The sequence below is a fragment of the Centroberyx gerrardi genome, chromosome 12, assembly GCF_048128805.1.
Source record: "Centroberyx gerrardi isolate f3 chromosome 12, fCenGer3.hap1.cur.20231027, whole genome shotgun sequence".
In the NCBI taxonomy this organism is placed as follows: domain Eukaryota; kingdom Metazoa; phylum Chordata; class Actinopteri; order Beryciformes; family Berycidae; genus Centroberyx; species Centroberyx gerrardi.
In genome coordinates this window covers 17,561,726-17,575,520 of record NC_136008.1, presented here as the reverse complement: position 1 = coordinate 17,575,520, position 13,795 = coordinate 17,561,726, and the positions used below count along the sequence as shown (strand labels likewise).

Genomic DNA, 13,795 nt, shown 5'->3' with positions numbered 1-13,795 from the left:
AGTAGGACCAAATTGGCATAAGTTATATGGAAGATATGCTATTTTAAGAAAAAAACAAAGCTTAAGTCTAAAAAATGTTTTTCTGAAATTTTAATTTAAAACTACATCCCTGAATATGATGATGCCTTATCTACTTTAGACTCCCAAGTTATGATGGTTATAGGATCAACATAGGCCTATAGGCTACAGTTCTCATAGCTTATGATAGACCTATAGAGAGTGATACTAGCTTTGAATAGGTCACTGTTTAACTGCAAATATCCATAGGAGCTATTTGACAAGATAAGCCTACCATGAAAGGTCATAACTCTATGGTTTACTGAGATTGGATCCAGAGTAATTCATACAAATGTCTAGAAATGTAAAAATGATCTTATTTTTTTGTAGACCTGATGTCATATCATACCAGTGGTTCCCAAACCTTTTCATGTAGAGGACGCCCAAATAGACATGTTTTAGACCACAGACCCCTCTCTGAGAAGGGTGTCGTCCTGTCTAACAAACTTTTTGTTGTCTATTTATATTTTAGGTTGGGACACAACACAGTGGAGTGAAGTCTCTGACGATGATGATGATTTATATTCTCCAATTATGGTAACTTCTAATAAATTAAATAAGAGAGAAACTAAACTCTTCCTCATTTTACTTGGGAACTGCCTGGTACACATTGTTAAAGACTTTCTGGACCCTGCAGTTAAGGAACCACTGTCTTACAACACTAAATGCAACATGTGAGAGATTTGTTCTAGTGTGAGTTTATGGTAGACGTAGGCCATCTAATGGCCAACTGCAATGATAGCATTGTACTGTGCTGATTTCTAAGAGGGAGCGTAGCCTAGAAACAGCAAAAATATGAGTTTATCTCTGTCATAAACATAGGTGTTTATCATTTAAGCAAATGCAATTAGCCTGCCATTTTTTGAAAATGAGGTGCTGATTATTGTAAATAGACTGTATAACACACCTACAATTACACTGACATGGAAATCCATTAGGCTTTGTAACTGGATAATTTGATAGGCTTCTGTAAATATCAAAACACCAACACTACAGAGCTGGAATGATTAGAATGGCCATACCTTGTCAAATCAGCTCTGTTGAATTGTCATTTGACTGGTTCAACTCAAGCTGCAGAGTGTTTGATGATGTTGCCATGGATATCAGTATTGGTTCGGTGCATGAGACTCAGGGAACATCATGTGTAACAGCCGTGGCATCATTTATCTCAGAGCTTCACAGTCTGACGGCAGCCACGCTGAACATTCACACTTTCTGTCCACAACGCTCATCTCCATGACTACAACACCAAGATTCTATGGCAGCCATCTTGAAGTGCACCAAAAGAGATTACTTTGATCTGTCAGGAAGTGGCTGTTCTATTGCTTTTGTTTCTGTGACTAACACAATAAAGCATTTTTACTGCTCCTGGGAAGGCTGAGGGGAAAAACCTGAGCCGATAAAATCTGTCTTTATCCTGGATAGTGTTTTGATGTAACACATTCCATGACTTGTATTTGATTTTATTAATGTGAACTAAACAACACCGGCGTGATCATATCTGAAACTTACCTTGGTTCAGTAGTTTATCTGACATAATTATATGTAATCATTTCCTCAGTGCCTTAGATAAGGAAATTATCAAACAAAGGGCTGGCGTTTGCCATGATACCATTTATCAGCTTGTTATATGCTATGGTATTCAGTTTTATCATGAGGAAATAAGTCTGGTACAACATAAAAAATGCTATCAACATAACAAATCAAAGTTAACACAATACACAAGATTGTTTTGTGATAACTTACAGAAACTGATCATAACATCAGCAATCTGTTTCAAGAGGCAAAGTAATAGTCATTATATATTCTTATCAGGGACTGAATCCCTTTATATATCACTGAGTTAGGGACAGCTTGAAAATTGTGAAATGTTTAGGATGAGGAATCAGCAATATGACACTGCATAACATATGCAAGCCAGCTGTCTTTCACTATATTTCAGTGCTTTATAACACACTTATTGTGCCTTGACCCTAAAGGATCAAACCATAATCAAACATAAAGCTGAAGCACAGGGTTACAGATAAGTAACCTAAAAGTAACTAAAGTCAGAAATCAGAAGTTCTTGCTACAGTATGTGCCAGCTACAAATAACACTCTCACTCTCTAAGGTGTTTTGACTGTTTTTGTTTATGGTGTGTATACAATGCAATAGAATACAATCTGCATTGTAGAATATACAGGAATGGAGACATTACATTTACATTACATTGCATTTTTTGTGTGTCTTGCTCTTCCTGATGTTTGTCCGATATCATTCTGTTCTATGGTTGTTGATCAGTTAGATCTAGTTAGGCTCATTCTCTGTAAAGTCCTTTGAGACATGCATGTCATAAAAGGCTATATGAATAAACAAACTTGAACTTACACAGTATGAATACAGCATGAATATGTACACAGGTCCATAGGGGTTAAAAACCTATATTATTTATCAAAAGACCTTTATCATCAGATGTTGCTTACATGTGAATGGTATCTATTGTTTTTGTCATCAATGAGCCGGCCATAAATTCAGAGGTTTCCTTGGAACCACCCATTGATAGTGACGGTGTGTCAAAGACCTTGTCATGACATTTCCTCAAGTGAAAGATAGTCAGACAATTTGGTTATGTTTTGATTGCCGAGATAGTTCTTTTGCTGAGTGTTTATAAAGCAATCAAGGATTATATTATCCGGAGAGTCCTTCAGAGTGAGCTTTTGCACTTTGCCCTGCACCGCATTAGTCAGGCCCAACAACAACAGCAAGGCGACACACAGTATTACGCAGTATGGATTATTACTATACTGTATGTGTTATTTCTTCAGAACCGATCTGGCTCGGATGTAAACAGGACAGCCAGCTGCCTCAGCCTACGTAAAGAAACATGATCCTGAACACTGGCGGTAAAGAATCACTGCAATGCACAGTAGAGGGTAAAGCAGACACTGGTGGTGCTGCGTGGGTTAGCTTATGTTTTTCTACTGTAGGATCAGCTCGCCTTCACGTGTCACTGTACACTCTTCTCGTGGTCCCCCTCCATACTCCAGCAACTGTGTGTGTGTGTGTGTGTGTAGAGGGGGGGCATGGCTGAGACAATGTGCACATTCTTGGGGAACAGCTGTAGAGGATTTGATCACTGGCTGCTCCAGGACAGTTTGATAACAGATAGCAGTCTCTGTTCATGTTCAACAAGTTTCTCATGTTGCTTATGAACGCATGCTTATAAAACATTATGAACGCTTATGAATGCTGAGGCAAGAAACTCACCATTCATAATAAATAGGAGGAGAATAAGGTGTTTGTTTACATCCCATTATTTATGATTTTATGATATTTGAGGAATTATTGTAAATAGCTCATAAGTGAGGACTGTTTTCTTGATTGAGCTCTTGCTGAAACCATTTCACTCAATTCACTCAACTGAAAATATGTATGATACAGCAGGTTATTTTAGGACTGGGAACATGCTGTTACCAATCATGATCAATGCCGGTTGTCTGTGACCCAGAAATGCCTTTTCAGTAAATCTGCACATGGAGCGCTAAAGCATTTAAGGAATGTTTACTGAGTGTGTTAAATCAGTAGAGGCTGTACCTAATGCAATGTGACCGTTTCAAGCTAAATGTGCCGCAGAGGTCAGAGGTGGCAAGATATACAAGTCATTTAGAGGATTCAGCGCTATTTGTCCGTATCACGCTCACAATGCGAATGAATCAGATTTTGCATTCCGAACATAAGAACATTACTCAGCCACACTCCGCTGGGATTTTGGGGAACAGATGCCAATTAGACCATTGTGTGACCCCCCTCCCAATGAAAAATATACATGGCTTTTCCCTAAATCTGCAGGCACGAAATAGCTCAAATCAGCACCAGATGTGACTGAGCCGGCACCTGCATCCTTCTAGACTATTTCAGGCCAATGAAGAAAAAAACTTCCTCTCGTGTTTCACATGCATGAACTCACAACCACAATGTATACAAATCTATCGGTTACATAACCAATATTTAGAGTGCTGCCAGATGAAACATTTCAGTACAGTATATCTTAAATATTAGCAACCGTGTGACTGATACTGGTAGTGGAGATTAAACTCAAGAGAGAACGAGAGCCTTCAGGACATCTTTTCCCCCATTTAGCTGAAGCCTCACCCTCTTGCTCAGACTCGTTCTCCATTAAAAAGCATTTAGTTCTCATTAAATATTTAGTTTTGACTAAATGTTTCACTAACTGCATAAACCCATTGTTGCAACAGCTCAAATGATGAGTTCATGGCAGCAGAAAGGCAAAAATCTCCTCTCAGATGGGCTGTATGGACATGCTGTATTTTTAGCTCAGTGCATCTTCAAATGCCAGTTTACATAATCACTTAAAGCCACAGTGTGCAGTACATTAATTGAAAAACTCCACAATGTATAATTGGCTGATAATGATATTGTTTTGTGTATTGTGTTATTTGATGTTAATTCAGCCCATGTGTAAAGGACACCCAGATGGCTGTGTGCAGAACAAGCAGCCCTAGAGACTTCATTTTGCCTTTGGTGTGAGAATGAAACAAAATGTTTCTTTCGAGTTGAGTGAATGTAGTTTCACCCGCTGGGCCATGCAGGGTGTCCCATTCCTCCAAACTTGGGTGGTTATAATTTTACATGCAAATTATTCAGTGGTGCTGTCTGCAGACAGGCTTATAGCAACAGTAAGAACTCGAGTTCGGAATGAAGTAAAACTATCCAGGCCACTGCTAGGAACTCTGTATTTACATTGTATTTACATTGCTGTGAATAGGGAGTTAGAGAAATAGGCAATAAGTGAGATTAATCTAAACACATTGCAATCAGGCTCTCAAGCCCAATTATCAGTAATTTACTTGACTGTGTATGTGAGAATGAGTGGGAGAGGGAGTTGCTTCATTGTCCAGTGCAATGTCATGTAAATACAGGCTATGTGCTGATATGTGTTCAGTCTGTGCACAGGCACATAGTTCATCACAAGCGTACATAGATAGTATGTATAAGTTGAACTGTAGGGTGCAAAAACTCAACAAAAATGGGATTTTTGTCATTAACATACATTCACCTTGAAGTACACGGAGTCCTATAAAAGTTGCATAATCTGCTTATTCTCTAGCCAATGAGAGCAGCTGTGTGCTTGACTAAGTGAAAATATTTTTTCCTTTGGCTTCTTTAGCATCTCACTTATCACTCAACAAAGGCAAAAGCTCCACTAGGACTACATCAAACCTACAAAGACAGCAAACCCTTGTGACTATGTGACTAATATTTAAACACAGAGAAGAAAAACTCACACTTTGAACAATTTGAAAAAAAAAATCCTTCTACAGTATACATCCTCTTATGTTATGGTGTGTAATATCACGCACTGTTTAAAACCCCTTTCTTCTCACTCTTTTCATCAGATTATTTATATTTCCCTTAACAGCAATTAGAACAATGTCCTTTAACCTTCAGTCCCCATAGGCGCTCTCTACAGTCACGTTTTATAGATAATTAACAGCCGAAGGAGCCAAACAACACAATCCCAGACGCAACAGAAGAGCGTGCAGGGAGGCCCCGGGAGACTTCCCAGGGGTAACGGAGGTCGTTTGCAAAGTGGCCAAACTGAGGACAATAGGAGAGAGGTGGACCTATCAGGGAGAAAATAACAGGAGCAAAAGTGAGAGTTTGCTTGTTTGTTTGGGCTCTTGGGGAAGCAGACCTTCCTGTTGTGGAGCTCACCAGAGTTGACTGGGGTCGGCTGCAGTGGATACAATGGTTTAGTTAGTCGGCAGTCTGTAATCTAGGGACTAAAAAGATAGACTAAAAAGATATTAGGCTATCTTTGCTATCGTTAATGAGCCATAATGTAACAGTATCCTCACAAATGTCAGTCTGATTATTTAAATTTCTCCCAATCATCACTCTCTCCTTGCACTAATGATTTCACCTATTATCTCTTTCCAAAAATTCCTTGAGTCCTTGTTTATGAAAGGTCAATCTGCATGCTCATCATCACTTTCACAGTTACACAGCTGATGAAGTTAGAGTTTATTCTAGATAAACTAAAGCTGTGAACCAAGAGAACAGTAAATGTTATCCTGACTCACTGTAGGAAGAACTGTGAACCCTGTGACCTCTGAGATTAATGAGCTGAGAAGAATTAATTTGACTGATGATACAGTTGATTGAAATAGTTGGCGACAGCACAACTGGAACTGAACTTTAGTCTTTCATCCCCTGACAGCAACTTATTCAAAGGCGTATGCATTTTATTATGTTCTGACATATTTAGCCTACAATGATATTTACATCATAATCATACAATCATGAATCGTGAATTTTGTTGAATTTTGTCAACATGTTGAAATGAACCATATCTAAATTCTATTCACAGTAAAGCTGCCAGGTGTGGTCATATTCATATTCTCATCCTCCTTGTACAGCTACATACTGGTTGGGTTGTTATGAAGCTGTTGGAATTATAAATAGTAGATTTTGACTGATCTTGAGATGATTTAGGTTCATTATCTTGTCAAATTTGAAGATTGTAATTGAAAATGCTTGTAAACATTGTTAAGACATTGATTTATTTTGTTCTTTAGAACTGATATAGACTTTCTGAAGGCACACTATCACACATTATGGGTACACCCAAAGGCTTACTGCCAACCAACAAACTTATTAGTCATATTTGTTGGGGCAACAGTTAACCGATTGGTTAAAGTCGCTCCTGTTCCAGCACCATGGACAGAGATTTGTCAGCGAAAGCATTTCCACATTCAAGCATGCCGGTAGTTTCTTAAAGCCCAGCTGAGTCACGGTGTTATCTTCACATTATCTCAGGCCAGTTAAAAATTATTAAGTATTTTTATGTTTTTTACGTCATCTTTATCTGGAATAAAAGGCTAGTTGGCTCGTTGCATGTTTTACAGCGCAGTGATTACTATTGTTTATTGTTGCTGTTGGTGCTACTTGGCAACTGGTAATGGAAATGTCTCAAGTTAAAATGAATTGCCACATCATCAGTCCTCCACCGCTGCATATCTTTTCCTGTGATTGACCAGCAACTAGCCTGCTGCTTCCTGCAGTTTCTCCCCTCTCTGCTGCGGACGGACCTGAATGTAGAAACTATATCCTGTTTTTCTGTGTTGAACTCTGATGGAGGCAAGAATGTGATCAATAACACCTGAGTGATGTTGAGCATGTTCTTTATAAATATTTATGACATTATAACAATACTAAAATGCATTCATCAATTTGCTGCTGATTTTGTTGTGAGTGTAAGTCTCTTTGCAGGTTGATCCACAGTCCAGTTTTCCTGTTGGCAAAAGGCCACCTTTTGTCTTAAGGCATGACAGTGGAAACTGCCCAAGGATTAGGCTGCACTTTGAGATAGTCTGTACTCAAAACCTAGGGCCAGACCAAGCTGGACTTTCAAAATGATGAGTGAAATCTGATCATCAATTCTATAACTATGCTACTTGACAGCTAGTGTAGGGATGCTAAAATTGGGGTGATGTATTCCACTCTTTTTCTATGCTAAATTCCTAGCAGCTGCCTTCTCTACAAGCTGAAGACATGACAGTGACGTTTGAGTGAGGCTAAAGTAAGTGTAACTATGAAGAGATGAAAGAAGAAAGTGTGGCAGTTCGGCTGAGCCTAAACACCTGGGTCTGGATGGCAGCAGGACGGCTGTAGAAAAGGCTGGATTTCACAATGTGCTGAGATGGATACGGCCAGACTGACTCAAGTATGACTGAATGCTCGTGACAATTGTGCAACTGCAGTGTCCATGATTCTACTGTGGATGCAGACTTGTGAACAATATGTTATGCAGCCCATCCCTGATACTGGCTGCAGCCGGGCGATGACTGTGCCCGGGCCTGTCTGGAGAGCATGGCTGCAGGGAGTCTCGCCAGAAGATGTTTCACTGGAAGTATGACAGGAATGAAATGAATTGCATTACAAGGCCTTCAAACATTCAAAAGCCCATGTTTAAATAAGAACCAGATTAGCACTTCAGTGTTTTCAGTGTTGCTCATCAGCATTACTCCTCATCTCGATCAGACGGCAAACGCAGGTCAGTCCACTACCACTAAATTCATTAGGTGGCAACAAAATGACTATGGAGATGAATTAGCTCTTGTGATTGATTTTCTCAGGCTGCAGCCCTGTCTGTCTTGTTGGAGTGTGAGTGTGCATGGCCAGTTTGTATAAGCAATCAGAAAAGAACAGCGGGTGACAAGGCACTTTTGTATCTTGAGAGAAGCACAGCCTCCCTCTCCCTCATCCCTTGAGGAAAGTTACAAAACACTGCATTCTTTCCCGCGTACCGCAGATCCTTGCGATAACATGAGCTGTCCTGCTTCTGAATAGCAGGTAAATTTATTATTTATTTGGGTCTGGAATTCTTGGACCATTCATCCACCTCAGGCCTCCATTTGAACTCAGAAAAGTGTTTGCTAGTCACACAATTTAATCACACATGCCGCTCAGAAGCATTTTTCCCCCATAAAAGACTCTTCATGTATGGTTTCAATTGTGTTAAAGTGAATTCTTTGCAGTGATCATTGTGTTGACATTGTATTGTTTTCTAAACCACAGAGAGAAGACCATAGATTTTGAAAAAAAAAGAGACAAAAACAGAATCTTGCATTTTTACAAACCCCATCACATACTCCTGATGCCATATTACAATCAATGACTTTGATTCAGAGACATACTAAATGAAGACAGAGGCAAATATTGCATGATTCAAATGTAAAATTCAATTTATTCATTATATTTCATTCCACACTTTTGCACACAAAAACACTTGATATAAAGGTTTTATTTCAAAACTGTCAATCTTTCATGAGCAGTCTATAAAACAATTTTCACTATTCTACATAACTTTTTTTAAGACGTAACTCCCAAAACCCCAAGCCCTACTGTAGGTCTTTCATGACAACAGCAATTTAATGTGTTACATAATATGTAAAGCCACTTTATCCATAGCTATTCAGCTATCGAATAAAGGAGAGAATAACTACATTTTGCAAAAGAATGACTAAAACACAATGGTTATATCAGACATTCCTCTGAAAGTTTATGTGGTCTATTTTCTTTTCCCCTGTTACATTTTTTAAGTCAGTGATGGCCTGTCATTTAGGGTAGTGTGCTGAGACAATTGCTCCAACTCTTACAGACTAGTAGGCCAGACTCAGACAAACCACAGGCATGATATTCTCCTAACCTGATAGTAGCCCCTCTCAATGCCAATCCTCAACATCTACTTTCCATGATCTGTCTGCAGAACTCCGTCATGTTTTCTACCCTCTATTCCTGGGTACAAACAGACAGCTTTGTGGCGCTTTGGCCTTCCTGCATGGGACACATCTGTCAGCAGCCCTTTGTTTTCCTCCTTTTCTATCAAAGGAGTGTCATTTGTTCAGGTGCTCGCGCTCCTCTTTCTCTCTCTCGCTCTCTCTCGCTGCCTCAGGAGCCACGCGGTTTAGCGTGCGTTCTCCCCCCAGGCCTCGGGAGCCTCCTCGGGAGCTGAATGAGCTGCATCTCGGGCTCTCTGAGACATGCTGGCCACAGCCCTGAGGGAGGGAAAGACAGTTACATAGTTAAAAATACGATCAACATGTACATGAAGCTGTCATTGTTCGTGTTTTATTTAGGCATGCATAGACTTTATCTGAGGCTCACCTTAGGATACTGAGCATGTTGGGTCGAAGTCTCCTCATGACACTCTTTGGGGAAGGGATTTCATGGCTGCACACAAGGAAATCAAATAATTAACACAAATGACCAGTGCCTTTGAAATACAGAGCAAGAATGACTTTGCAGTTTATCTCAGTCTGACCACTCTTGATGTTTTATTGCTATTGCTGTGGTAAAAGAAAATCCATCTAGTGCAAAAACATGCAACACTGCACTGTTATTTTTTACAAACTCAGCAAACTAAAAAAAGGTCTTATCTTTACTGACTCACTAAAGGTTTTATTGTTACCACAAAGTGCGCCAACACAACGGTTATTGTTAATCGAAACCTTTCCAAATGGCACTGTTTAAACGGGCCTGCCTCATGTGATGTGCTGGCCTGTCGCTGTCTCTAGGTGGTGATATTATTTGTTTCTCCATCATCTCTAGGAAGCATTAATCCCTGACTCAGCCTTCCAGTGCTTCCAAACTCCTACACACTTCACTCCTTGGTCCTCACAGCCAATCAAAAACAAGCTGTGTGAACTTAACGCACCAGCCCGGGATTATTCTACTCCCTCAGGCTAGAGCTGCATTGTGTTGATGATCACTCCCAGAGAGGGCAAGTTTGACTTATAGTATCTGCAGTAACAACACATTAGGCTAATAATAGCATTACAGTGAAATGAGCTATTCTCTCACACTATACCACTCCTTGTGCTCCATAAAGGGCTGCAATACTTGCCCTTACAAACATAGCTCAGTAACACCTGATGCCTTCCAAAACAAATCTGGGTAGTAACGCTCATAAGGACATTTGACGGACAGTTGACAGTTGCCTGTGGCTCCGTCTGGGATGGTCTGGCCTCGACTCACCTGTAGAGGCAGAAGCTGGCACAGGCCTGATCATCAGGGTTGGCGCAGGCACAGCGGCCAGCGGCCCTACGGCGCCGGGACAGAGCGCTGCCCAGACCGTAAACTGTTGTTTTACTGCAGAGAGAGAGAGAGAGAGAGAGACAGACAGGGAGAGAGACAGAGAGAGAGAGAGAGAGAGAGAGAGAGAGAGACAGGGAGAGAGACAGAGAGAGAGACAGAGAGAGAGAGAGAGAGAGAGACAGAGACAGAGAAAGAGAAACTCAGTATCACCCTCATGATAAAAAAAGAGGTTTGCAGACTTTGCTCTTTGATATGAATCATTGCCCATATAATTATAGAGTAATAATGATAGAACAAATAAATACTACAGATATTGGGCTCAAAGTGATAAGGCACCGCCCTATGTGAGTGTAATTTAGCTCATTCTGACACAGATGCTGGTCTTTGCTTTTCATAGGGAAAAGTTACTGTTTTGAAGCTCTTCATTATGCCCTATATTACATATATGGGTAATCCTTACACCCATTTTTGACTGAGTGTGTGTTAATTAAGAGAGAAGGGGGGGTGTGCAAGTGTGTGTGTGTGGTTGTGTGTGTGTGTCTCTTTGCAGTGTGTCTGCCTGTGCTCACCTTGGAGTATTGACCCAGATGATGTCCAGGTGGCAGAAGTAGTGGCACTCAGAGTCCAGCTGGTTGCTGCAGGCGCAGCGCTTGGTCCTCACTCTGTGTGTCGGGACAAGATCACTGGCCTCTGTTTCCAGCTGCTTCATCAGTGGAAGACCCAAACCTAGTTAAGAGACAAAGAGACGCTCAGTTATCCAAACACAGCATTCCCCCAAGCCAAACCAATCATCAGAGACGATGCCTCGCTTTACCCTTGCATTTCCAAAACACAAAACAGATGATTATGATGATAGAGGTTGTGATTTGGAACATGAAAAAAACAGCTGTAAATGTAGGTACAAGTGTTCATCTCAGAAGTTACGCTATTTCCAGTTTTTCCTACACAATTCACATCTTTGTTTCCAGTGAGCAAAGGGCTTCATTTATTGGCACAGTCATGCTAAAGTCATGGACAGTCAATACTGGCCAGTCAAAAGGTCACTGTTGGAGCCTTTCTGTACCTCTTTTTTTTTTTTTTTCCCAATATAAGACCTGCATAACGTAAGGGCAAACATTGTCATGCTCCTATAAGTTTGAGGTTGAGGTACTGTAAAAAGCAATTGCATACATAGGTCAACATTTAACAGCCGGAAAAATCACCTTGACGATAAGATAAAATAATCCATTAATGTGCATCCAGCTGCAGCAACATAGATGGAACTTTCTATCATATTATGTATTCGATGCTCAAGGCTCGACATTTGTTAAAGGGCTTGCTGAAACGTGTCTGGACCAACATACGAGGATGACTGTTGTTGCTCTGTGCACAGTGTGACAGAGACTAATGCCACTGTGCATGTGTGAGTCACTGTCTACATTGCTCTTTAGACAAAAACAAAACAATGTATTTAATGTATTTCTTGGAATTCTGTCTTCTAGCACAGCTGGGAAAGTTCTTAAGTTGATCCAAGGATGGTGAACTAACAACTAATGCCATCCACATCCTTCTAAAGCATATGCATTATTACAAATCATGTTAAATTATTGCAATAAATATCTGCTGCAAAAAAATAGACAAACAGACTCACCATCCTGCATGGAAGCCCACAGGCTGATGAGAAGGAGAAAGCTGGTGTGAGAAGACATAGTTGATGCCAGCTGGATGAGCTCTGTGGGGAGAGTATTATCCGTATGACTCAAAGGAGAGTTAGAGCTGTTTTTATGTGCTGCTAGCCTGTGTGTCTGCAGGTGTCTGAGCTGTGTCACTCCCTTATTCCTCCCTCCTCTCCCTCCCACAGTGTCACGGTGGAAGCCCTGCCCATGGCCCATCGCCCACTGTGGAGCCGTACAACCCCAGCGACACATTCCAGGAATCTCTGCTGCTCCGTAGTCTCTCCACCTTCCTGTCACCTGCTGCGTGACATTTAGGTCTGCAGTTAATTTTTGAGTTTTTTTCCCCCCCTCTGGCTATATGAGATATGCATGAAGTCTGAAGAGGGGGGAGTATGGAGAGAGAGAGAGAGAGAGAGAGAGAGAGAGAGAGAGAGAGAGAGAGAGAGAGAAAGAGAGAGAGCAAAGGGTTGACCCATTACGGAAGGGGAGAAAAATTACCACTGACCACCTGATTTGTATATGCTCTAATAACAAGGAACAGGATCCAAACAGTGTTTGGAGTGGAAAGAGAGGAGACATTTTAACATAAAAGTCAATGGCTTTTCCAAGGCCTATTTCCCAATTGAAACAAATCAAAACAAACGGTTAGCCCAGCCACAAATGTCCAAATCTCAGGACTGGAGGATTTTCCTTCTCAATCTTAACTGGCAATATGTCAGAGATGATCATGACTTTTAAATGTATTTTGAAGCAGTACAATGTTTCTTTATATTTCTTTATTGAAAAATCAACCTGTGTTTTGAGTAACAATGGATTAATAAACCAGCAACAGGCTTATTGACCATCTCTAAAGTCTTAAACTGGTACCAAGAAAAATCCTGCATTGGGGTTCCCAGAGTGATGATTTTGCCATGATTTGTTTTTAATTAAATCATAATTGCACATGTAGCTTTAATGAACATACAGTATATCAAAATGTAAACTTTATTAACACTTAACAAAATAAACTGCTGGAAAATGTGTTTGTTTTAGTGGCTGTAACTGTCAAAGAAGGAATTCCAGAATTACATTTGGCCAAAATGTTCTTGGTGTATTTGTGAAAAATGGTCTCTTTGTGTGTGTACCACAGTAACTACATGGTGGCAGGCGATGGCCCACGCACAGATAGGCTGACAGCTCTCTTCCCTGCCTGAAGGCAGTGAGCGCCCCTGGCCGTGTCCCACCCACATGGTGCCCAGTAACCAGGCCAGCAGCCCGGCCATAGCCATGCAGATAGCCAAATGGCAGCCTTCACTCATGTAAATGCAATGAATCATTACTCTCCCCGTACATTCAGATTAGCGATGTGTAGACGTTATCGCCAAGGTTTCATAAAGTGGCTTTGTCTTCGCTGCCCTCATTCATCCCAAGCTGACAGGTGGAGTATCGAGTATCTGATAGGGAAATGGACTAATGAGTATGGAAATGCAGAGTAGATCAAGTT

At 40.7% G+C, this 13,795-nt stretch overlaps 1 protein-coding gene across 1 annotated transcript; it reads right to left on the bottom strand.

The window, feature by feature from the left end:
- Positions 1-8,944: 8,944 nt before the first annotated feature.
- On the bottom strand, positions 8,945-12,414 carry LOC139913610 (uncharacterized). The gene is made up of 5 exons (XM_071901673.2): positions 12,288-12,414; positions 11,227-11,383; positions 10,598-10,711; positions 9,728-9,793; positions 8,945-9,618 (listed from the first exon to the last, which is right to left on the bottom strand). Exons 1-5 carry the CDS (start codon positions 12,343-12,345, stop codon positions 9,528-9,530), a joined length of 486 nt encoding a protein of 161 aa, XP_071757774.1. The 5' UTR covers positions 12,346-12,414; the 3' UTR covers positions 8,945-9,527.
- Positions 12,415-13,795: the final 1,381 nt, after the last annotated feature.

Excerpts from the sequence above, each read along its gene's own strand:
- LOC139913610 (XM_071901673.2), bottom strand. The coding sequence starts at position 12,345 with ATGTCTTCTCACACCAGCTTTCTCCTTCTCATCAGCCTGTGGGCTTCC. Across the intron at positions 9,794-10,597 it reads GCCAGCTTCTGCCTCTACAG|CCATGAAATCCCTTCCCCAA; the intron begins GTGAGTCGAGGC and ends CCTTGTGTGCAG. Across the intron at positions 9,619-9,727 it reads AACATGCTCAGTATCCTAAG|GGCTGTGGCCAGCATGTCTC; the intron begins GTGAGCCTCAGA and ends TCCCTCCCTCAG.